Source organism: Topomyia yanbarensis, unplaced genomic scaffold (genome assembly GCF_030247195.1).
Source record: "Topomyia yanbarensis strain Yona2022 unplaced genomic scaffold, ASM3024719v1 HiC_scaffold_4, whole genome shotgun sequence".
NCBI lineage: Eukaryota > Metazoa > Arthropoda > Insecta > Diptera > Culicidae > Topomyia > Topomyia yanbarensis.
Genome location: NW_026683602.1, coordinates 993170 through 1017829, shown reverse-complemented (window position 1 = coordinate 1017829; position 24660 = coordinate 993170). Strand labels below are relative to the sequence as shown.

The window sequence follows — 24660 nt, the reverse complement described above, 5'->3', positions numbered from 1 at the left end:
GTCTAGAGCATCTGAATTCAACCGGCGACAGAGGAAGGATTTTAAAAGGTTAGAGTTAACCGAAGTCCCATCTATGGTACTTTGATCGAAGCGTCTCATATGAGCCTGACTTTCGCGGATTTCTTAGGATCCAGTATAACTCCTAGTTGAAGATATCACATAAACTGTCCAGCATAGGTTGCTCTGTGGGCATAGCCTCCTCGTACTCTGCTATTTGTACATTCACTCGCTGTTTCAATTATGAGTCTAGTGCTTGTAAACGGCGAACTGTCATTGGATAGCTGTTGGGGAAGCATAGATCATTCACTTTCCATAGCAGGCGAGTTTCAAACCCAAAGTCCGACGACGGGTTGTCTCCTGCATTATTTTTCTAGCCCGCCTGTCATCGTTTCATTTGAGACTCTCGCTAGAAACAGTAACGCCAGCCCTTTCAATCATGAAACATGAACCTCCTCGGAGCTGTTCATTCAGGATCGGAAATGGCGTCAACGATTGGCAAGCGCCTTTTGTACTGGTTGGCCGCTCCAGCAACTGTAGATGCTATAGCCTAGTCGACATTTCGCGGCAATCGGCTCATTGCTTCCTTCTTCGTGCAATATCCCGCAATGTCTGCTTCGGAAGAAGTAGATGTCTTACTGTGCGGGATTTAATCGGTTTTCGTCGTACAGCACCCTCAACCTCGAACTTCACATGCTGGGATTTATACTCTTTTTTTGTCATATTTCCAGAGCACTGTAAGGCAAAGGACTCCGCTGCCCCGTTTACGCTTTGGCCAATACGACTAGCAGAATCTTTGACGGATGAAGCTTTGCAAGACTGCTTTCCGTGGTTGTTCAGATCCTGCAAAGCCCTTTCCGCTGCGCTTGCTACAGGCCTTTTCCGGTACAGTTGTGATTCGCTGGTTGGTCACTTTTTAACTGGGCCGCGTTTTAGTTGGACCTCCGATAGTTGGACCATTGTCCACCAAAAAAAGCATCTGAATGTCAAAATCTCATGTCAAATTTACTTTGACAATCTATCTTTCAATCTTTTATACTACTAACGTCTTCTTTGGAGTGTTTTTTACATTTGTCAGTCGGTCCAACTAACAAATCAAATTCGGTAGTTGGACAGAGACTGTGGCCCAACCAGCGAACCACGACTGTACTTTATTGTCCATCATAGAGAACGCTCCTGTTGATATTAGTTCCGATGAATGTGTCTGAACGAAGGTCTTGTCATTCGGCCTCTGCTTATCTAACTTAGGCAATTTACCGAAACATGACAGCTCGAAGGTTACTTCGCTTGCCGCGTTGACCAGCTCGGACATAAAATCTTCGAAAGTTGTTAGAGTAATCGTTGTAAGCTGCCCTTTGCAGACAGCCCACACAAGCCTTAGATTTCGGATGGCCGACCTGCTTTGAGGTGGTCCACGAGATCCTGTACCGCTAGCCCAAGCTTCATAAATGTTTCTAGCCGATCGTGCTACCGATGATGGTAGCTGTCGAATCTTTGTAATTCGGGCCGACCATAAAATATTTGCAAGTTTTTAACGACGACTTGTCCTACTCCGGTAGGAAGTAGTAGTCGGCTTCGTGTGCCGATTCAAGCGCGTGACCCGTCAGTGCTCGTTGTAAGCGGATAAGATGTTCCACGTCCGTGTATCCGCAAGCAGTCGTTAATTGCTAGAAACTACTGATGAATATCACCCAGTGTCCGGGGTGGTCGCTAAGCATGGGCAGCTCTTTACCGATTACCTGATGAGCTGCGATTATTTAATGTTGATGTTTTACTTTTTGCCTTTCTCATATAAAGAAAGGCTATGCAATCACTGTAAAAATCGACTTTTTAACCGAGGCCCGGAGGGCCGAGTATCATACACCATTCGATTCAGTTCGTCGAAATCGGCAAATGTCTGTGTGTGTGTATGTATGTGTGTGTGTATGTGTGTGTGTATATGTGTGTGTGTCATTTAAACTCACACAATTTTCTCAGAGATGGCTGAACCGATTTTCGCAAACTTAGTTTCATCTGAAAGGTATAACGCTCCCATAAGCTGCTATTGAATTTTTAGTTGATCCGACTTCCGGTTCCGGAGTTACGGGTTGAAGAGTGCGGTCACACAGCAAATTCCCATATAAACTGGTACCACCATAATGTTCAAATGATGTAAAACATATTAAAATTGATGTAACATTACTCTAGTTTGCGGGTCTGGATCACTAATGATCAATCAAAGCAGCTTTGACCACATTGGCCACCTATGACGGTTCATGACGCCCTCGGGGAACCCGCCAAGTTCCTAAGCTAATATCACACCCATTCCACAACGAATTCTCTACCGATTTTTACGAACTTAATTTCAAATGAAAGATACAGTAATGCCATTGACTGCTGCTGAATTTCATTCGGTTCTGACTCTTGCTTCCGGAGTTACAGGGGTGTTAGTAAGGATACACTGGAATTTCCCATATAAATCGGTACAATCGTAATACCTCAGAGGCTAAAAACTATTGAAATGGTCACCAAATTACTTCTAATCGTAGATCTAGATCACTGATTGCCAATCAAACATTCTTTGAATATATTGTCCACTATCGACGATTCCGGAATTCCGGGCATATTCCACAATTAAAGTCACATCGGTTCATCGGTGATGACTGAGCCGTTTTTCTCAAACCAAGTCTCAAATGGAAGGCAGAATATGCAGTTGCGTATTGCGTCGCCGCCCCCCCCCCCCCGTCTTGCCCTTACACCTCCCTCCTTCATCACTCCCCTCCCCTTGGACCACCCTCACGCCCAGATTTCCTTCATCCACCCCGTATACCGAAATAAGATGAAGGATTTCTGACGCATCCTCCACACCCACTCTACTAAACCCCCATTCCCTACACGTTCAAACGCATTCCACCAACCTTTGCAAATTATAATCACATGAAGATAACATTGAACTCATGCTTATTAAGCTAATTAAATATTATTCTTATATAGAAAGGTTATGCAATTGCTCCAAAAACCGACTTTCTAACCTCATATAACATTCGACTCAGTTCGCCGAGATCGCAAAATATCTGTGTGTATGTATGTGTGTATGTGTATGTGTGTATGTATGTGTGTGTATGTGCGGATTTGTTAACAAAATGTCCACATCGGTTACTCGGAGATGGCTGAACCGATTTTTACAAACTAAGATTCAAATGAAAGGTATAATATTCCCATAGGTTGCTATTGAATTTCATTTTCAACCGACATCTTGTTCCGAATTACGAGTTGAAGAGTATGGTTACAAAACAAAATTTGTTGATTTTTCCAAATCGGTTTCTCGGAATTTTCTGAACCGATTTTGACAAACTTAATTTTAAATGAAAGGTCCATCAGCTGCTGTTGAATTTTGTGTGGATCCGAGTTCTGGTTCCTGAATTACAGAGTGATACGTACGATCACGCAGCAAATCCCGATTCTAACGAATTCTGCGATGAATGTAAAAAGGTGATTTTTTTCCAAAATGTAAACACAACTGTTGAATTTGTAGATCTAGGTCCCCAACAGTCATTCAAAGTCTCTTTGGCCACACTGGCCACCATCGACGGATCCGGAAGCATCCAAAGTCAGAATAACGGTTATATTGGTTTCTCGAAAATGGCTAGATTTGCTCAACTTAGTCTCAAATGAAAGGTGTTGCGTCCCCAGAAACTGATATTAAATTCCATCTCCATCCGACTTCCAGCACCGGAGTTACGGGTTGTGGAGGTCGATCACATAGAAAACTCCGATTCAAACCGATACCGCGATGAATGCAAAAAGGTGCTCTTATATATACTTACCAAGTGTAATAAGAATGAAAGACATTTCCATAATGTTATATTGTACGAACCAGCTATTAAATCATAGTTTGGAGAAATGAGAAAGGCACAATTGCACCTCTAGGTGGATTAAAACAGGTTTTAAATGTATAATTACTTAAATCTATGGATTTTGTAATTTTAAAATTCTTGAATTTAAAATTTTTTTAATCCTTATATTTTAGATTTTTTTAAATTTTCATTGTTCAAGTAATAAATTTTTAATTTATTCATCATCAATTTTTAAAATTTTTGAATCTCTAAATCTTTAAACTTTAAAATTTTTAGGTTTGAAATTTTCAAATCTCGATAAACATATGATTACGGCGCAAAAGCCAACTGTCAAAATTCACTTTGAGTGGGAATTTCAGACAAACTGTTACTCGCCAATCGCATATGTGGAGAGCAAACAAAAGAGAAAAGTTTTCTCTTTAATGAAAGACATTTTAACAATTTTAACATTTCTCGACAAACATATGATTACGGCGTAAAAGCCAACTGTCAAAATTCTCTTTGAAAAGAGAAATCGGACAAACCGTCACCGGTCGCACACAATTCGCAGTTAATGTCCGATTTCTCTTTTCAAAGAGAATTTTGACAGTTGGCTTTTACGCCGTAATCATATGTTTGTCGAGAAATGTTAAAATTTTCTATTCCTAATTTTTTTTATATTCTTGAATATTCCAAATGTTTAATGAGTAAAGTTTGGAATTTTAGATTGTTATTTGTTTTGAAGCTTAAGTACATATTTGAATATTCCAAATACTTTCTTTTTCTTTTTGATTTTTATTGACATTTACATAAGCACAACGAAATCTCAGTTTTGTAGGCATAAATTTTCTTAATAAATAAAATTCTGAGACAGTTCGCTTACTGACTAGCATACTGGACGGTATGCTTATGATATCTTTGTGCTCTATCACACATTTCCATTGTAAGCAGTACAGCATTGTTAACATAACGCTTTCTTATAATTAAGCCCACAAAGCGAATAAGTTCCATAAGCTGGTGGTATCAGTAATACTCAAATAAAAAAAAGCGTGTTGGAATACATGTAGAAAGTATTTTTAGTGCTACTTCCTTTAACCATACCATAACTTAGTTAATCTTTAATTGTCATAGGTAATAATTTTTTTATTAAAAATTCCTGTTTTTATTGAAAACCCACTAACCGAACCAAAACAAATTCTCAAACACTACTCACCATATTGTATGGTACGAGTTGACATACTTAGACAGTGTAACGCATGCTGAACATAAACCGGCAACCCTATGCCTGCGCACTCATGCTGAGTGCACCCCACAATCTTTGCATCCGCCATTAACACATCCTTTTTCAGCATCCAACAATCAATCATGCAGAAGCACAGCCAGCTGGGTGGTCCCTTTCCCGGTAGCGCTTAAGATTTCACACATAATAATGCTTTACAAAATAGTAGATCTCGGATGCGGAAACAGAGCATATGTACGATGTGAGTTTCCTTGAACTAACAGCGCAAGTATTCGCTAAAAGGTATACCAATTATGGTCACAATAAATCGCAATAATCAGAAGCTGACCGAACGTTCTTCGGAAAGCACGTATTAATCACCCAAAATTCATTTTCACACAAAACACCTTCACAAAAGCAATTGTTTAAAACACTAATTTTCTCAGAAGCAACAACTACTACTAAAGCTGGAGTCCGCTTCGTGTATAATATTCCAGAGAAAGGGCTTCTATGTCATTCCCATTTTTGGACATGACCACACACATCACTACTAATTTCACATCAACTGTTTCATTTATAGTGGGTTCTATGGATTGAATCCGCAAATCTTCAAAAGGAGACCTACAAGAGTACAAGCTCTTTCCATATTCCAATGAACACCACCAGTAGCCCTTAGCTGGAATGCACTTCCTTTAAAAACTAAAAATAAACTGACATTTATTACTTTTAAGTAACTTGGCGAGATCTGCCGCAGGCGAGGCAGGTTATCTTAAACCAGAACTTGTTTATGTGTATTTAATATTAGTCCTTCCATTCGTTGAAAAACGTAGTTGTTTTTACTTGACCTCAACAACAGTTTCAATCGCTAGGTTCTCGTTAAAATTACAAATAACAAATGTGTTTTTATCATCCATACCCACGACATAGATGATAAAAACCTGTTTTAATCCACCTAGCGGTGCAATTGTGCCTTTCTCATTTCTCTAAACTATGGCACGGAGGCTTTTTATGTTCAACATAATCGTGGAAATGTCCATTACATTCTTAGTAGACTTTGCACTTATACACAATGGCATGCCAGCCACGAACTTGATGAGCTACGTGTCGACGGTGAAACACTTGAAACAAAAAAATATCATACTCCATTAGCCTAATCAGCATTAGATCAATGTTATCTGCTTGCTAACTCATTTTGTCATGCGGGGCTGGGTATGTGAAGAGGGCGAAAGTCCCATGAACGAACGACTCCCCAGCTTAAATTGGTATGGTTTGTGATATAGTGGTGGTTTAAAGATGATGGGGTTGAAAGGGAGGGGTATGAGGGCTGGATGGGGTGGTGGTCTGAGGGGTGATTTAAGGAGATTTTTAAAGGAGGGGCGCGAACAGTAGAGGGGGGGTGTAACCCCTCTCCGTAAACCATCAACTACGCCCCTGTTAAAATCCAGAAACCCTAAACGAGTCGAAAAAAAAATTTGGCCGGGATTAGGTTGACGTTTTTCAGAGTGATTGCATAACCTTTCTATATGAGAAAGGCAAAAATGTGCCAAAATCCAAAAAAGTGAATCGTAGTCAAGTTTTTTTTTCGAGTTTGCATCAAATCTCGACGTTTCATGCACCTTGAACACATTTAGCATCAAAAATAAAAATTCTATTTTTAATTTTTCCTATAGTTTATATGAGAAATTTCTGTGTGGCCGCACTCTGAAACCCGTAATTCCGGAACCAGAATTCCGATCGATCCAAAATTCAATAGCAGCCGATGGGAAGGTTGCACCTTTCATTTGAGACTAAGTTTGGGCAAATCGGTCCAGCCATCTCTGAGAAAAATGAGTGACATTATTTGACACATACGCACATACATACACACACACATACACACACACACATACATACATACACACACATACAGACTTTTTCCGATCTCGACGAACTGAGTCGAATGGGATATGACACTCGGCCCTCCGGGCCGGGATTAGGTTGACGTTTTTCAGAGTGATTGCATAACCTTTCTATATGAGAAAGGCAAAAATACAAGCCTCGACTTTCGCAAATAGACCCTAAGGGCCGATTTCTTCACCCTCGCTTAGCGCGTAAGCCTGGTTTAAACGTACTGGTGAACCTGGTTTAAAAGTTAAGCGAGAGCAAAGAAATCGGCCCTAAGAGATATCAGTAAAAAATACCAATCCTACACGGTTAAATAAAACAACCTGCAGCATAAGTTCTTTTAACTTACTTTTGAGTTGTGCGTCGCTTTCGCAATTATTAGTGTTGTCAAAAACAAAACGAGAGCTTCGACTCAGTCGAGGTCTTCCGTGGAGGAAGATACTTTTGAGTTGTTTGGGGTATACTCAAAATTAGGTAAATTCAACTTAAATTTGAGTATAAAAAACCTATCAATGAGTTGTGATTTTTGCAGTGGTTAAATGGAAACTACCTTCAACACGGTTTACCTAATTTTAAGTTCCCCCACGATACCACGAGATTGAGTCAAAGGAACTCAATTTTAGGTAGTTTTTCGTTTCCGTGTAGAAAGAAGCTGCGTTTCATTTTTATCTTGCCATTTACATGCCGTAGGCGGACGAAATCAAAATTTCTTCGCCAACCTGCCTAAAAAATATATGGGAACAGAATGAAGATTTACATACCATCAATTGACAATTCAATTCGCTCATTTTCCCTTCTTATTCTCACCTCACCTCACTAACAGCGTATAGACACTCAATCAGCTGTTCAGTAGATTGTTTATTAAATAATTTTGTTGAACGTTATCAGCGGAGTTCTTGTGGGTTTCAAAAATTCAGTAATATAACACCGCCTCAAAAGAATATTAAACACATGAAACAATATCATGCCGACGTCGATAGAAGATTTACCAGAAGAGGTAACATTGAATCACTATATTAGTTGTGCCATGCAGATAAATTGAACCGTTTTAACGTAGATGCTGCTAAAAATATTCTCCCACCTGGAGCTGGATGATCGCAAAACCGCGGGAACGGTTTGCCGTCGGTGGTCCACACTAGCACTCCGCTGCACGGATCTTCAGCTAGAGGTGGATTTTCGTGGACCCGATGGCGAGGACGTGTACCACCGCGTTCTACTGGCAAGTTCGCGACCTTACAAACACTTGGTTTTCTATTTCGGTTACGATTACGCAAAATGTGAACTCTTGCTTCACATTTTGGCCAGATTTGCTTCGACCGTGGACACACTGAAACTGCTGCCGAACAATTTCGTTCCGGTTGAAATCGAATTCCTAGCCAAAATAGTGGCACTCTGTCCGAATTTAAAGCGTCTGCACGTTGACGCATGTACGTTTCAGAACCAGTCCGATGTCGAAGTAAAAATTCCGCCGATGAACCATTTGTCCGACTTGTACCTGGAAAACAATCTGCTGGATTTACGAGAATTTGACTTTCGAGATGTGACACCGAACATCACAGGTTTGCATCTACAAATTGGCTACTACTCACAACGTCCTCAGCAATTTTTGCAGCATATTGGGCCTCGTCTAAAAGAATTAGAGGTTTGGTTTCTCACTGAGGATCATTTTCCCAGCGTTTGCGGAATGAACTTCCCGCTGCTAGAAAAAGTCAACTTTTACTGCGTTGATTCCAGTTTCGATGACTGCCATACGATCGAACAGTTGGCGAGGTTCTTCCAACAATGCAGCAAACTAAAAGAAGCAACCCTGCGATGCAATGTCAACGAACTTGTGCTGGGAAGTATGTCACAGCTTTGTGCGAATCTACAGAGTCTGTGCCTCAGTATCGAGGAACTGTCCGAGGAATGTTTTCTATATCTTAGCGAACTGCGTAGTTTGAAGGTTGGTAACTGAAATCGTTCATTTAAAAAAAAAATAATTTATCGTTTATCTAGCGACTCAGAATAGAGGACGCAAGGATCCATGCTCCCGATCCGAACTTTTGTCGTCCTTTCAAGAAGCTGGTGATGCTTACACTTTACTCGGTTCAGATCGATGATCCAAGCAAATTCAATAGGTTTGCATGCATTTCGTTTCCCGTGCTTGCCACGCTGGAACTTTTGCACGTTTGCTGTGGTATGAATCAGGCGACAATGTTCAAATTTCACAGCATCATTTGCTCCAGTCTGCTGTATCTGGAACGGTTGGTTTTACACGAATCGGTAAGGTCATATAATTTGTAGGATCGTTTCGTTTTCTTCTAATAGTACATTGATTAGGAAAAATTCCTGGATCTGGATCTGTTCTTTTACTTTGCTACCCTCACTAAGCTGCGCGAGTTAAGGCTAAAATTTCGTGGTCTGACTGACTACATCTGTCCGTATGACACGAATCTAGTTTTCGTTCGGAATTTAATACTCGATGTTGTACTGGTAGGTTAAGATTATTTGCGTGTAAATGTGACCAAATTCTCATTACATTCAAACAGATAAACGACGCCTGTCTGCTCAAGCTGCTGGAACTTTTGCCGGAGGTGAAACGGCTGCAGCTTTCCAGCGTGAACGGTTGCTCGGCGGATGGAATCCGGGCGGCCAGGGAGCGGCTGCCACTGTGTGATATTAGTGTTAAGCGAAGAGTGCGCATCGAAGAACGTTTGTCCTAGCAAACAGTTGTGCCGTTTTTTATTCTGGTCTTTACGAAGTTCTGAGAACGCTTACAGGATGTTGAATTGATTTGGAATACATTTTAGTTAAAAAAATGAACTACCTCAGCTAACGTGAGTTTTCTTGTCCCCGTGCTAACGATTGAGAAAATTGGGGAAAAAAGGCGCAATCGTCCAATACGAGTTGTGGTCGGAGGTTGGTTTTCTTGGTTTTTGGAATGGCAATAACTATCACTTGCCTCCGTGCGTAGAGTTATCGAATACAACCAAGTCCGACGGATTTTTCAGCAAGTTCAATTTGATTCCAGACATCGGGTGTTTCGTTCGCGAAATGAAAAGAGAGACTGACGTCTCAAATTTCATTGTTTTTGGGGGGGAAGGGGAGGAGTTGCTTCTCTAATCTTCCGGTCATCACATCGCATGCTTTGGTATACTTAGTATGTATAACAAACATGAAGATGTGACACAAGGTGCCAAGAGCGCGCTAAAATCCTGTCAATCCTATTTCTCATTGGATTGTCTGCTCTAAATATATCACCAGGGGACCATTCATAAATGATGTTGGATATTGACAATAGGGAAGAGCGTCACGTAACGAGATAAAAAAACTAAAATGAATTTTAGACATATCAGCGGATCAGGGATAAAAAACGTACAACATTGTTTATGAATGGCCCCCAAACAAACAAAGAATATTCCATAACGAATATCACGTAACATCGGTGACAGAGCATTGGGATCAAGGCCAAGTCCCTCCTGGGTCGTGCAAAACTGAGAAGCAACATCAATTTGGGCACAGATAGCAGACTTCCATTTATTTTCATTTTGTTTTGTTTTGTCTTTTCATTTGTTTCTCCTGCTACGATGTGTGCGGGAGAGCGGGACGGCCAAGGGAACGGAAAACCAGTGGCCCAAACAGATCAGGAACAGGAGGGAGGACTGCGAACAGGGAAACCGACAACAGAGGAGAAATCGTTTTATTTTTTTATAGCTACGATACTAATCACAATTGTTTTGCTTTTCTTGTTTCGTTTCAGCAAACCAAAATCTATACGGACTAGCACATACGAACAGTTAGGCTTTGTAGGTTCTCATCTTGAGAAATGACAATGACACTGTACGAGATGGCGCTGGGCCTGTGGCCTTCGACTGGCATGGTCCATTCTCATTGATTCGGAAGTCTTCTTGGCTGGTTGGTAGATATGTGCTCCTACTTGCAAGTTGATCAATTCGCTTGGGTGGGGGACATGTGGATCCTACTAGTTGTCGACTCTTTTGATCGTGAGTATGAGGCTAGTTCAGGAAAGGAGTGCAGGACTGGCACCTAAGAGATAGTTAATTATTCAGGACTTGTTCTTATGATTACTAAACTCGACCAAGCACACCGGCTCTCAGAAATGATAAGCAACCCTTTCGGGTCGGTGTGGTCTATTCGAGTCGAACCAGGCGGACATTCGGTTTATGGTTAATAGTGGATAAATATTTCTTATGCCTTTATTGGCAGAGATTCTTTTTGCGAAATCCTAAAATACCTTCACTGGTATAGCTACTCAGGATAATAATAATAGAAAAATAAAGGGTTTGCCTGGTCCATAATGTAATGAATATGTATATTGACTAGAACAGGGATAATCGAGTTATGTTATAAGATAGAGAAGAAACAGCACAGTTGATGGAAAAGTATTCGCGAGTAAGGACTAATACTGCTAGTATGTTTACCGTTTCAGTTAATAGTCGATTGATCTGCTTCGGACCTAGCAGACAAAAAGGAGATTAGGAAGAGACAGAAGCGGATTCAATGCAAAACGGCGTTACACGCTCTGAACTTGCGCCAAATAGTTTGTATGTATGTATGAAATTCGCGGACATCACGGCTGACTGCGATCTCTAATTTACTTAACAGTCGATTGATCCGCTTCTGACCTAGGGGACCCATGAGGAGATCAGGAAGAAAATAGAAGCGGAATCAATGCGAAGTTTTAATTGCGTCACTGACGACTTAGCACGCGTTGTTAGGAGCAGGATACATTGGACCAGACAAAATAGAGAACGTTACGTTAAGCTGCAGTCCCATCTGCCCGATAAAAAAAAAAAAACTAATCACAATTATTTTGCTTTTCTTGTCTCGTTTCAGCAAACCAAAATCTCTTTACTATATTTTCATTTTCTGTCTCCAATGTATCTGAAACTTGTGGGACTGGTTAACAGCCGGCGCCTGCTTGTGGAAGAAACTGGTGTGCTATACGGACTAGCACATACGAACAGTTAGGCTTTGTAGGTCCTCATCTTGACAGAGTCTAGATAGGCGGATGAACGTCTGCCAGGGTGTGGGCTGAGAAATGACAATGACAAGTTCAATTTGATTCCAGACCTCGGGTGTTTCGTTCGCGAAATGAAAAGAGAGACTGACGTCTCAAATTTCATTGTTTTTATTTTCATTTCTATAAAGGTACGCTACAATAGCGTAACCCTATTTTGGGAATAATTTTGTGCTGTACTAAATTATACCCGTTATTGTGTACACGACAATGGTTGGTAGTCAGGCCCCTGCTAGGCAGCCATTTTGTGCTAGCCAACATCTGCCTTTGTTAAAATCAAAACCCAATGATATTGCACGGGCGATATGGGCCTAGAAGCGGCTAGGCCCATCATATGTTGGCTACTGTCAAAGTCTGTATATCTCCATAGCGGATGACAGGAGTGACACCCCCTTGTTGGTAGTCCTTTTCGCTGCAACGAGATCAGATATCGACAAACATGATTACGGTTCAAAAGCTGTCAAAATTCTTTTTGAAAGGAAATTCCGCACAAACCGTTGCTGGCTAAACACAGTTCATAGCAGTTAATGAAAGAGAAAGCTTTTCTCTTTTGTTTACTACTAACATCTGTGATTGGTGAGTAACGGTTTGTCCGGAATTTCCTTTCAAAGTTTCAATTTTTTGAGGGAAAGCATTTAATTGCTGAGCAGTCGAGCAGTCCAATACTTATTATCTTCGTAACAACGATAACAATCCACAAGCACTTGTACTCAATCTTTATCGTGACTCCCAGCATCGAGCTAGAATGTATTCTTATCTTGCCAGGTTATCAGGTACAAATCAAATAACGACGATGCCATTAGAGCTTTATCTCTTTGAATGAGTACCCCGTATTAAAAACAGCCAATCCAACGGAAATTGAAACAATCCATTTTTCGCGTCAGTTGTGAATCATATTTTGGCCACACAACGTGTCTCAGCGATCGTCCTAAAATGCGTTGTTTGGTGAGAATAATCTATTTGTTGCTGCTTTTGCAAGTAGAAAAAAAAATCACTCACAAAAAGGTCCCAGAGAAGTAGATTGAATCTTTTCATTTCCAGTTTGCACAATCGATAGACAAAAAGTTCGTGACGTGTGACTTTGACTTGGGAGTCGAGGTTCTGCCGTATTTACCGGAAGAATGTCACAATTTGGACGAAATCACAAAAACTTTGCTGACAAGGGAAGCGGAAAGTTTCAAACAATTTCACGATAGATTAACGGATCACGAATCTCGAGCGGGTTTGGATACCGAGGACAACATTCATAAGGATTGGGCATTCCGGGAGAAACTATACGGAAAGGCTGAACCATTTCTATGTCGAAACGATACGGAAACGTTGCAAGACTACGCGGCCTGCATGATTGATAAACGTGCCGACATGGTTACAATGATTTTGGAAAGTGTCCAAGCACCTTAGACTAAAAAAATTGTGTTTCTTTCCATATAAATTTAGTAATAATCCTAAACAGTGCTGTGTCGTGTTTATTCAATACAGTAATTAATTGTAAAGCAAGAATTACACGTCATCGTTAAGCTCATCGACGAATTCAGCTACTAGATCACTCACTCGTAAGTCCACATCTTCCTCATTATCCATAACTTTGGGACGCTTTTCACTAGCATCAGAATCTTCTGCCTGTGGTCCTCCGTCCGATCTACGTTTTTGAACACCCACCGTCGGTGGAACGATTTTTGCGGCTGTTGGTGTTTCCTGTACTGATTCGTCCACCATCTGCACGTCATCGTCGCTTGAGTCGACATTCTCTGTGACCGAAATTTTAGCTTGTTCCGGAATTATTACAGAACCATTTACGACGCTATTTCCCGTTTCCGGCACTATTTCAACTTCATCGTCGTCGTCCGAGTCAATGCGAATCGCCTGCGATTCAGCCGTCTTATCGCTTGCCGATTTATGCAGTTCACCGGCATTGAAGTTTGCTTCATGCTCATCGTCGTCCAGTTTGTAGACAACCGCCGGAGTCTTATCCTCTTCTATAGTGATCTCTTCAACTCGAGCGATTGGTTCGTCTTCAACCGATGCTTCCGGTTCGTTATTCTTACTAGTCAACGACGATTCAGCTGGCTGAGGTTTTGAATATTGTTCAAATCTTATCGGCGGACTGTCCTCATCAAATGCTGTTTTCGTCGAGACAATAGAATTCAAAGGGTGCTTCTTTTTAGCCACCATCATGTCCTTGACGGTATTTTCTTCTACTGGGAAGTAAAACACCTCTTTTCGTGGATGTAGCAACGTTTCAGCTGTTCGCGCAAGGTCGGAGGCTTTCGAACGAACATCTTCGCTGGGATCCTGCACTTCGGCTAAATTGAATAAAACGATTCCGTACTGCAACGGAGGTGGACAAAGATGGTGAGGATTGATAATTAGGGCGCTCAGCGATGCAAGCAACGCCGCTCGGCAACCGGGTTCACAGTAGAGGTTCTGTCTGATTCCGGTGTTTAGTTGGGAGAATACCGAAAAGCAGAGCGACACGATTTTTTCCTGCAAGAGCTTATGCATGACGGGTTTGATGAAACAACCGGCTGCTTCCAATATTTTTCTTAGGCAACATAATGCGGCTAAGCAGAGCTCTTCATTACCGGAGTCTGTCTGCAGAAGTTTGGAATTGTCAAGTCGATTACTGGTATGGGTTTTAGCCAAGCTGGTCGCAGCGTTCTGTTGCTTTTGGAGTTTTTTTCTCGCTTTTGCGGAAAGTTTTTGCCTACGGATCAAAAATCTTTAGCCCCTCCCAAAACTAAATAACAACATTACTCACCCACTAGCGTTAACCTGCAACGTGACCTCCGCCTCGAACGGCGTTATATCCTGAACGATATGTTCCAGCACTTTGTCACCAATCTCCTCGATTCCGCTGGCATATTTGTTCGTCTCGCACCACAGTGCCATACTCTCGTAAACTTTCGTCCGCTGTGCCACGAACGACTTCATCCTGCCTTTGGCATCCACGGTCAGTGTACCTTTCAGACTCTGGTCAAACAGATCCGTCACTAGATTCCCAAACGGTAGCATATTTGACTTCAACACCAGTACCAAAGCATCCAACACTTTCAACATTCGCTCCTGAATCTGAGGTAGAAACATCCCGAGAGCTAGATTCTCCTGGATCGAATTTCTCGTCATAGTTTGGCAACTGACAGCATGTGCTCGGAGAATCACATTAAGAATTTTCATCGGTTTGAAAGGTTTCGCTACTGGATACGGTTCGAGAATGGCTCGTTCCAAGTAGCAAATCGCGTTCAATAGTCTAGTCACTACCCGTAGAGCTCCGGCAACCGGTTCGTCGTCTACCACTAGTTTGGGAAATTTAAGATATTCAAGATTTTCATCGACGTCAAACGACTCCGGCGTGTGGGCAAAGACTTTTCCCAGCAGATCGTGAATTGTGTCGACCAGTTTGCACTGATACTCTTCCCAGGTTTTCTTGTGGAGATTGCCGTGTTGGCCTCCGCCCCGAATTTGCTGCAGCAAAAGCAAACAAGTACCGGTGCGGTCCACAACGAGGGGATCTTCGCTGTCTACCAAGGAGAAGAGATAATCTTCGATTCGATTTCTTGATGGTCCACTGGGGCCCGGGTAGTAGCGCATGGCTGTTTCTAAAAAGTCCAACGTAGCAGCATTCGTTGAGGGGTCTACGGTGGTGGTAACGTTTTCCATTAACTTCGGAACGTTACTGATCATTAGTTTGTTGAGATCGGATGATTCTAGCGACTTGAGCAAGAGTTGTTCTGAAAAAATGGAAAGAATGTGGAAAACATTCGAGATTTGTGGAGTAAGTAATTTACATACTCAGTACATCGTAGGCTAGCGGAATGCTTGCAGTGTGGCCCTTCTGGTTGCAGATTTTGGCACATATGTTAACATAGTACTGCATCTTTTCCTCCAGCGTGTCCAGTGGGCACCGAGGCAGAAAGTGACACAAGGCGATAAGTCCTCGGTCGCGGGTCTCTACGCTACCAAGAAGGGTCCCAATTTTAACGAAATACGATGCGATCTCATGTTGAGGCTGGAAGCATTAACGCAAATAACGTAATATAAACAATGTTACAGTTGTTTGAGGGAATTCTATTCTCTGACCGGCAAGTGAGTACGTGTGTTGAACAATAATTTCCTATTCCTTAGAAATTATCGAGCAATAAAACGTAAAAGTGCACTTTCAATCGCATTTCGTGCCGATATTTATAATCTTATAACCTAGCCTAATTGTATTAATTATTCTGCATGTCGTCGTTTTCGATCGATCCTCTAAACATGCGGTAACTCACCTCCTTCCACATCGTTTGATGTTCGTCTAAAGCATCCAGTATTTTTCTAATGTTACCATCTTTAACCTCAATCGCGCCGCCAAATATTTTCGAAACTCCTTCCATGTTTGCAAACAATCACTATTTGGAGTTTTTGATTCTAATATAACACTAAAAAACGAAAAATTCCAGAGCACGTGCAAAACAGAACCGGCCGTCGTAAACAAACGACACTCACGCACTTTCAAAAACTTCAGATTCATCAAAACACTCAGTCGAATTGTCATTTGACGGTATACATGTTCATCAAATGCAGGGTGGTTCAAATAAATTTAAAAAAATACGAAGAGATTTGTAATTCAACGCTTTTTTGTGAAAAGGGCGATACTTACAAATGTAAACATAAAGTTTTTTTCGTACATGCGAATGAGGGCTTTAAAACGCAACAAATTAATCTAAAAATTTGGATTCTACAATATTGCTTTCTTAAACTACATAAAAAAATACAACAGGCGAAACTGTATTTTTATTAATTTAAAGTTTCGCCCTCCACGCTCCATGCAAACAAACAGGGCGATATTTATTTTGCTAGCAGTTTAAAAGCGAAACTGTTTTATTTCATATTTTTTTAGGATTATCAAGCTGATACCAGCTGTAAATAGTAACAATGATCGCTATTGAAAAAACCCGGACAAAAACGGTGGTGTAAAACGGTAGTTATTGTAAAAAAAACGTAAGGGCGATACTTCAATGCTGATAGATGGGACCGAAAAAGTAAACAATTGCCAAAGGGGCGATACTATCATTTTGTCGATTTAAATAGCAAAAACAAATTTTATTTTAATAATTTCAAATACTTTATGAAGTTTTGGGTTTCGATCACCGAATCATGCAATCTAGGATGTAAAAAACACAATAGTTCTTAAATAGGAAATAAAACCAAATCTGGAAACATTCACTGTTGATTTTCTTTGAATGGTGTCACTGCTAGTATCGCCCTTTTCAAGAAAAATTATTAGCTTTGTAAATTAGCGTTGAATTGTAAATTATTAGCTTAGTTGCATTCGATATGGTCGCCCTAATGAACATCTTATGATCCAAGAGCCTAACGACCTGTCCAGCATCAGGGTATAATCCAAACAATTTGTGGAATCGTTGGACTATATAAGTTCGTGTATATTTTTTTTATTAGAGCGGTGTTGAGTCAGACCTAACTAACAATTTACTTATTTCGAGAAGAAACGAGTTAAAAGTTTGAACCGCAGCATCCTTTACATGATAATTGGAAATTACTTTTTGTCATTATTCGCCAGCATTCAGCATTTCCTTCAACACTACAGCCAGTGGGAAATAACTGGTAATTTTCCACCGTGCGTAGCTACTAGATTGTGATCCGTCTGTGGAACGGCCACGTTGATCATGGTGACTTGGTGTCGACCCTTGTCACACATCAGTATATCTGGGCGATTGTGGGGCAGGAATTGGTCCGATAGAATAGTTCAATCTCGAGAGCGGAGCGCTCGAGAATTTGAAGCAATACTGTGATGTATTTCAGTTATATTTGAAAAGGGTTATATCTCAATATTTCAAAAGATTTTATTTTCCACTCATATTTTATATTCTTATTTATTTTTATTTATATCTATTTATGTTTCATATTTATGACATTGTTCTTCTCACTACAGGTTTAATGTCATTAGGCCAGCAGAGCAGAGAAGCAGCAGTATTTCTTTTCTAATAAGTCACCTGGATATATGCAAGTCAAGTATCGGTATAATATTGCATTCCCCACGCTTTCTTATAATACCAGCCTGCACTAGGCAATAGGCATACAAAAATAACATACAAAAATAACTTCCTGATAATGATTTACCTCAAGGCAAGATGGATAATCGCCTCCTCGTATACAATTTCAACTTAACCTCTGCAATCGGGCCATCTGTAATCTTTTGCAGGATCAAAGGCAAGAAATGTTTGAATCTTTTGCCAGATTTCTCAAGTTCTGATGGAGAGATATTCAGCTGTGATAAAAATATAATAAGTTTCGGGAGGTGGTAAACAGTATGAAGCAGGGAAATGAAATTACTGGCGACGGGCCTTTTCCGAAGGAGTGTAGAGTATATGTACCAGCTAATCGAGTTGGATGTGACGGGATCATCTCTGATTAAAGCTTGATTTTTTGGGATCTACTGACACATGCGGTTGTCTGTTTTAAAGACCCCAAGCTGCAACCAGTGAAGGTATTCAACTGCAAACGTTTGCAGTCAGCTTCAGTCGCAGCTGAAGGGAAAAGGATATGTCAATTTACTCTTAGCGTTTGACCTTCGCCGGTTCTGATATGCCGAACTCAAAACTCAACAAATGACTAAATACCTAACAATAAGTCGTCCCTTGTCCGTGTTCTTTGGATCCCCTAATATCGTCCCAACCACAGGCCGCTTTCTTTAAAGCTCAAGTCTAGAAAATTTCTCTCTTTAAATTCAACGACTGTATTAAGTTTGATAACTTTTTTTTTCTTAAACTTGGTCAGATCTTAACAAAATTACAACACTTGCTAAATGCTCACAGTTGCACAGAACAGAAAACAACTAAAACTCGTTGACTGGACAAAAAATCAGCCTTCTCTTATTTTGCTCCCTCGATCAAAACACCCACTTCAGTGGGCATCCTTCGCCGCCTGGGAGGCCTCAGCCTGTCGGTACTCCATGTAAGAAATGAACCCATCATGATCCTTGTCCATCAGCTCCAGAATAGGATCGATCAGTGATTGCAGCGTATCGTCATCCTGCGGAACGGACTCCGTCCGCTGTTCGCCTTCTCCGTGATGCTCCTCGCCTTCTTTAGAGTCTGCAAGAATAAATTAGTGCAAGGTTTTCGAATAACAACATACAAACTCCCCCGTCGCCTTTCTTGGTTTAGTAGCGCACTAGATAATGTTTATTAACTCGTTGCAGTTGCCATTATCAACCATGGTTAGTAAGTATCGAAAACGTCATGCAAAAGTGATAGCCAACTAGGATGAGGATTTTATGTACTCGGCCCATTCGATGAACCCGTCGTCGTTTTTGTCCATATTTCCCATCACCGCTTCCACAATCGTCGTCAGCTGCTCGTCGGTATAAACGTGGACCGGTTTTTCAGTCTCCTCCGTTTCCTTCCCATCCGAACCCTTGTGTTGTTCGTTTCCTGATTGCGAGGAAAGTGGTGCCGTGTTAGCGTTACTCTTGGAAAGCCAGGAAAGTTTAAGCACCCTTGCCGGTAAAAAGCACTTTTTATTATTCAAAATTTACAAATTTACAAGAACATAACAAAAACAGCACAACACCGTCATTCAGGGTCGTCCCTGCGGATAATCGTCGTTGCGGTTTGCATGAACATCGGACAGTCGATATTCCAAGTAGTCGACGTACCCGTCCTGGTTAGCGTCCATTAGGTTCAGCACTGAGTCGACGATACTTTCCAAATCGTCGTCGGTGTAATGGATGACGGAACTTTTTTTCCCTGTCGTCTTGTCGTCTGTTAGTAGGTATGGAATGAACATCGCATGCGGTTAGTACAGGATGCGCTTAGCAGTTCACAGTGCGACGAAGGTGGCGCAATGGATGCCGACCATCACGTGTGCTGTTATGTGTGTACCCGTCGATGTAACCTGTAGATGCGTTATACCAACACCAAAACAAAACTACAGTAAGATCGATGCTGTGTGACGATGTTTGAAGATTATAATGATTGTACATGATGAATGATTTGCGACAAGCACTATCTTAGGTCATCGTTTTACGTCTTAATTAAAAAAAAACTATTTGCTTTATATGTACAATCAACATCCCTTAATGTTATTGTTTGTATTTTCTATCAATTTTGTGCTTCTTAAAAATTCTCGTTGCTTTACATTTACAAAAATACACGATCATACGTATCTTGAGTCATACAAAAACGAGTTGAGAAAGTTTTTTCTTTCTGAAAATAAATTTGACAATGAGATTGTTGTTTTACAACATAGTCATAATAGTTCAGCTTCGCTCAGCCAGGAGGAAGCTGCATCTTGTGCCATTAACTAATACTTTCAATTTCAAATCTCGGAATGTTTCGTCAAATCATGATCCATGACCCCATGATTATGCGTTATGGTTTCTGGCTCGGTTCGGTTGGGGGACTGCTGTCCATTGAAAGGTGGAAAGTTAAAGAATCGAGATTGCAACCAGCAGCGATCACCACGATCACTGCGGGGGTTGCTGTTCGTCCTGAGTGGCCGCCTTGTGCTGCGCCCGCACAAACTCCGGATAATCGATGAAGCCGTCCTTATTGTGATCGTCCGAGCTAAGGATCGGATCGATCAACGCAGACAGCTCATCGTTGGAGAAGATCTTGTCCTGGTGAGCGGGTTGGCCGGGTTGTTCCTGGTTTTTACTTTCTTCTGGCGGATGCGGGCGTTCGTATGTGTGTTTGTGTGGATGGGTGAAAAAAAAATCGAAAAATATCCATTTGGTCAACGAGGTCGTTCACTTTTGAATTCAAATCGTTGGAACTAATGTGCTCGGGTTCTTGTAAATATTTTTTTTTTAGGAAATCAATACAAAATCACATGTTTTATATTTATTTTATTTGTCAAGGATCGCGACCTTAGCTTACAAAAGCCGTTTGACCTTTTCGTATTTAGAAAAAAAAAATGATAAAAAATAAACGAATTTTATTCACAGTGTGATTCATCGTCTCACTGATTAATCGCATCTTCTTGGCGATAGACGACAATAAATAATTTATCAAACTAATAAAAAAGTGGTTCTACTATCAAGTAGAACTAATTTTGGATTTTTCTCAACTGGCTAACATTTTTATCAATTGAGAACGTGTGTTTCCATGTGTCGATACTTATTTGGGAAATAAAATTTTAGTTATAGCACGCTTCACGTGACAAGCAAACCAAAACAAAATAGGTGATAATTGAAAGAGGCATATTTCGTAAGGTGTGATTGCGACTTCCTAATTCATCTCAGTTCCTCTATTTTGAACCCATTAGTGAAGGCGGCATTTGCATTATCTGCTCCGTGTATTGCCACAGCCTACAGTGATAATACTAGGAACAAACTCTATTTCATTTTTCATTTCTCGAAACTCGATATCAATCTTCGCCCTTATACCTACAACGGAAAACGGTTCTCAAATTCGTGGCCTTCCTTTTAGCGATTGCGACGCTGATTGGTGTGAAATGGAAAACGATTTTTTTGGTTCAAATGGAAGGCAACAAACACTGGACATTGGTTCCGATTTAGTCAATGTGATACAATGACTAATGAGATGAATACCGGATCGTTCACCGCCTAGATTGTAATTTTACAATTGCCGATACCCTCATACAGCTGCGTTGGTATTGTCCTGTTTCAATGTGTCAATTTGAAGAACATAATCTATATAGTGCCGCCTATTTATTATGAACCCTGTGCAACCGACAGCGGCTGTGTAGGATGGAAACATAGAAATGATTAGTGCTCTACGAACTATTGATACCAGTGTCCAGTCTTTCCCAGTTTGATACAATGTATAGTGCTCTAACGTTAGACCAGAACCCCACCGACATCAGCACAAATGTTGGCGTTCTTTCACTGCCATGGATGAAGAATTAAAAACAAAACATTACAAATTGTGGACATATTACTACAAATTGAACCGGCAAGCACATTTAGCCACAACGGGATGAGAAAATGTCTAGAAGCGAGCGGTACTCACCGTGCCAATGGATCAACGATTTGATCAGCTCACAGCCGTCCAGTTTATTATTATTGTCCGCATCGTGCATCTTGAAGTAGTGGAACTGCAGCTCCTGTTCGCTCATTTTGCTGGTATCGATCGGTACATCCATATGTTCAGCGATGTGTCTAAAATAGAAGGCAGTCGATAATGCGTTGCAATCCTTATCGATTACTAGGCACACTAATCTAAGCTTGTTGAAGGGAAATATTGGGGCGGCTAATTTTGGATTGATAAGCGATTTCTCTTATCAGTATCTGCTACTTACTGCTTCTCATGTTGGATGTTGTTCGTGTTCAACACCTGCTGGGGTTGGCCATGGTGCTGGGCCTGACCGGGATGATGCTGTTGCTGCTGTTGTTGTTGATGTTGCACTGGTGCCTGCTGTTGATGTTGCTGGTACTGCGGCTGTACAGGAACCTGCTGCTGTTGATACTGAGGTTGTTGCTGTTGCTGCTAGAAATTATGAATACGAGTTTAGCATTCTTATGAGACACTGATGTAGAGCACTGTATAGAGTATTTACATAATGTTGTTGCTGTTGGTGTGGAGGTTGCTGATTGTTGTACTGTGGCGGAGGTGGTTGATGATATTGTCCTTGCTGCTGTTGCTGGTTTCGAGGATGACCAATGGTGTATAATGCAATTAATGTTTTAAATTAATGAAAATTCCAACATCATTGAAATTCTTTGCACTTACATACTGATTAGGATTGACTCCCGGTACGACCCGCTGACCGAATGCCACCACTGCAAACAGTATCAAGGTTAACGCAAGCTGTTTCATAATTTCCCGTTGCACTGGTTTTCTTATATAAAAATAAAACTTTCACTTTCCAGCTTGCTTAATCTCGTGGGCTCAACGAGTGTCTTTCGTATAAATGTCAGATTTTCTGGAATAAACGTTACACAACAAACGGTTACAATTCGCTAGCTAAAGTTGGATCTAGTCTCCGGCAGCAGGTACAAACGACACGACACTTACCTGTAGAACGTATAATAGCTACTTGAGGCGCTCAATGAAATATCCACGTATGTTTCTTCAGCTCTGCCACTGCTGCTGTTGCTGTTTCATCTCACTGGCGTTTGACAACGCGGAATGTTTACAGAGGTGAAGAAACAAAAAAACATGGGATTCTGACATTAGTACAAGCGTGAGGGTGTTTCGATGCATGGTTGCCTCAACTGTTGTCTCGGTAGTTATTCGTGTGTAACGTTTTGAAACGCTAGAGTAACCAACTTGATGCGGACTTTTTTGCGTTTTGTTTTTAAAACTGCGTGAAGCGAATTGATAAAAACTTTTATACATTCTAGTGTATCATTTCAATAACATTCTGTAATTTTCTATTAAGTTTTCGTGGAACATCTCTGGGAAAAAATATGATTTGCGGTGTTACCTGCCTCACCTACTTCACCGATTTCTTTCAAATTTTGCATAAACATCCTATGTTAAACCCCAACGTTGAGTTTTTGAGATAAGAGGGTGTTTACTCGTTGACTCGATTAAGGGGGTGTTTACTCGTAAAAAGGCAAAATAATTCGTGAAAAATAGAAATTTTTATTTCAAATGAGTAAAAAAACCCCTTAATTGAAAAATTATCTCGAAAACTCAACGTAGGGGTTGGGCATTTTTTTACATAGAATGTGTATGCAATGTTTGAAAGAAATCGGTTAAGCAGCTTTTGTATGGCAGGTAACACCGCTAATCATGTTTATCCAGAGACGTTCCACAAAAAGCTTCGTCACCGAGTTTTTTGTCGATATTTTTGCATAGAAAAATTACAGCATATTACTGAAATGATACACTATAATTAACAAAAGTTTTGATTAATTCGCTTCACGAAAAGTTCTAAAAAAATGCAAAAAAAAGTTTTTTTCCGCTGAAACCATTACGAAAATCCGAAATAGGGATCTTTAATTTGGAAAAAAAATGCCTCAGTTTTTCATATGTATTGATAGCAGGTGTCCTTACGAGTACACTCATATCATTTTCAAACCTTAATTATTCTTTTCTGATTATTAAATTAAAAAAAAAACCAAATTAAATTCAACCAACAAACTGACAGTTCAATATTAATTCGTCAAAAGGGCGAAAGTGTTTTTTGTAAACAAACTTGTTTCGCTCATTAGTCTGCTGCAGAGTGGAATTTCATGAAAAATATGCGTTAATGTAAATTTTGACCCTTCGTAGAAGTAATTTCAATGGTTTTCTGCTTCGAAATTATAGTAAATTAAGAGAAACCATCAAAATAATAGTTCGTTTACAAATCTTATTCGCCCTTTTGCAAATTTAATATGGAGTTGTCCTACTAAATGATTGCAAATATCTCGTTCGCCTCATTGTTAACCGGGACATCACCCCACACAGCATGATCTGGTACTTTTGCAATCCGCTAGCAGCCTGCCATCCCAAGTTTCATCTGCAAACTATGGTAGATCTGATAAGGCAACCTATAGTGTCGTGCAAGTCGCATGGGTTTGGATGTGTTATTGTCCTAAAAGAAAACAAACTAAAAATGTTTTTTTTTCAATAGTTTCGGGCCTAAAAATTGAAAAAGGACTGAGATATTAACTCACGGTACTAATCTGCATCAGGATATGCCTTAACCCGCACTCCCCTAAAGATCCCTATTCCGGTAGAGGCACCTAGGCCGCCCTGAAATGAAGGGTACGCCGGGCAAACAAGAACCCGAGTAGTGGACTTAACGCTACTTACACAGAGGGAGGTCATTGA

The 24660-nt window shown here is 40.7% G+C and overlaps 4 protein-coding genes across 13 annotated transcripts; 2 read left to right on the top strand and 2 right to left on the bottom strand.

Annotated features, from left to right (window-relative positions):
- The first annotated feature begins 7750 nt into the window (after positions 1-7750).
- LOC131695483 (uncharacterized) lies at positions 7751-9709 on the top strand. Its single transcript, XM_058984012.1, has 5 exons — positions 7751-7912; positions 7973-8857; positions 8911-9177; positions 9235-9387; positions 9444-9709. Exons 1-5 carry the CDS (start codon positions 7880-7882, stop codon positions 9615-9617), a joined length of 1512 nt encoding a protein of 503 aa, XP_058839995.1. The 5' UTR covers positions 7751-7879; the 3' UTR covers positions 9618-9709.
- Positions 9710-12483: 2774 nt separating this feature from the next.
- LOC131695440 (uncharacterized) lies at positions 12484-13428 on the top strand. Of its 3 annotated transcripts, XR_009306643.1 has the most exons (3): positions 12484-12641; positions 12701-12913; positions 12977-13428. XR_009306643.1 is itself a non-coding variant. In XM_058983938.1 (2 exons), exons 1-2 carry the CDS (start codon positions 12869-12871, stop codon positions 13334-13336), a joined length of 372 nt encoding a protein of 123 aa, XP_058839921.1. In that variant the 5' UTR covers positions 12504-12868; the 3' UTR covers positions 13337-13428. The 3 variants fall into 3 exon arrangements, 2 of the variants coding, with proteins under 2 accessions (XP_058839921.1, XP_058839920.1); XM_058983938.1 differs by having other exon boundaries at positions 12504-12880; XM_058983937.1 differs by having other exon boundaries at positions 12512-12913.
- LOC131695438 (proline-, glutamic acid- and leucine-rich protein 1-like) lies at positions 13382-16406 on the bottom strand. Of its 2 annotated transcripts, none has more exons than XM_058983935.1 (4): positions 16201-16406; positions 15725-15941; positions 14694-15663; positions 13382-14639 (listed from the first exon to the last, which is right to left on the bottom strand). In XM_058983935.1, the coding sequence occupies exons 1-4, from the start codon at positions 16303-16305 to the stop codon at positions 13436-13438; spliced, it is 2496 nt and encodes an 831-aa protein (XP_058839918.1). In that variant the 5' UTR covers positions 16306-16406; the 3' UTR covers positions 13382-13435. The 2 variants fall into 2 exon arrangements, with proteins under 2 accessions (XP_058839918.1, XP_058839919.1); XM_058983936.1 differs by lacking the exon at positions 16201-16406 and adding an exon at positions 16013-16149.
- A 2246-nt stretch (positions 16407-18652) lies between these two features.
- Positions 18653-23045, bottom strand: LOC131695444 (multiple coagulation factor deficiency protein 2 homolog). 7 transcript variants are annotated; one of them, XM_058983954.1, is made up of 6 exons: positions 22912-23045; positions 22627-22819; positions 22454-22537; positions 22196-22383; positions 21907-22055; positions 18653-19026 (listed from the first exon to the last, which is right to left on the bottom strand). In XM_058983954.1, the coding sequence occupies exons 2-6, from the start codon at positions 22711-22713 to the stop codon at positions 18836-18838; spliced, it is 699 nt and encodes a 232-aa protein (XP_058839937.1). In that variant the 5' UTR covers positions 22714-22819; positions 22912-23045; the 3' UTR covers positions 18653-18835. The 7 variants fall into 7 exon arrangements, with proteins under 7 accessions (XP_058839937.1, XP_058839939.1, XP_058839938.1 ...); XM_058983956.1 differs by lacking the exon at positions 18653-19026 and adding an exon at positions 19056-19365; XM_058983955.1 differs by lacking the exon at positions 18653-19026 and adding an exon at positions 19390-19695.
- Between the last annotated feature and the right edge of the window lie 1615 nt (positions 23046-24660).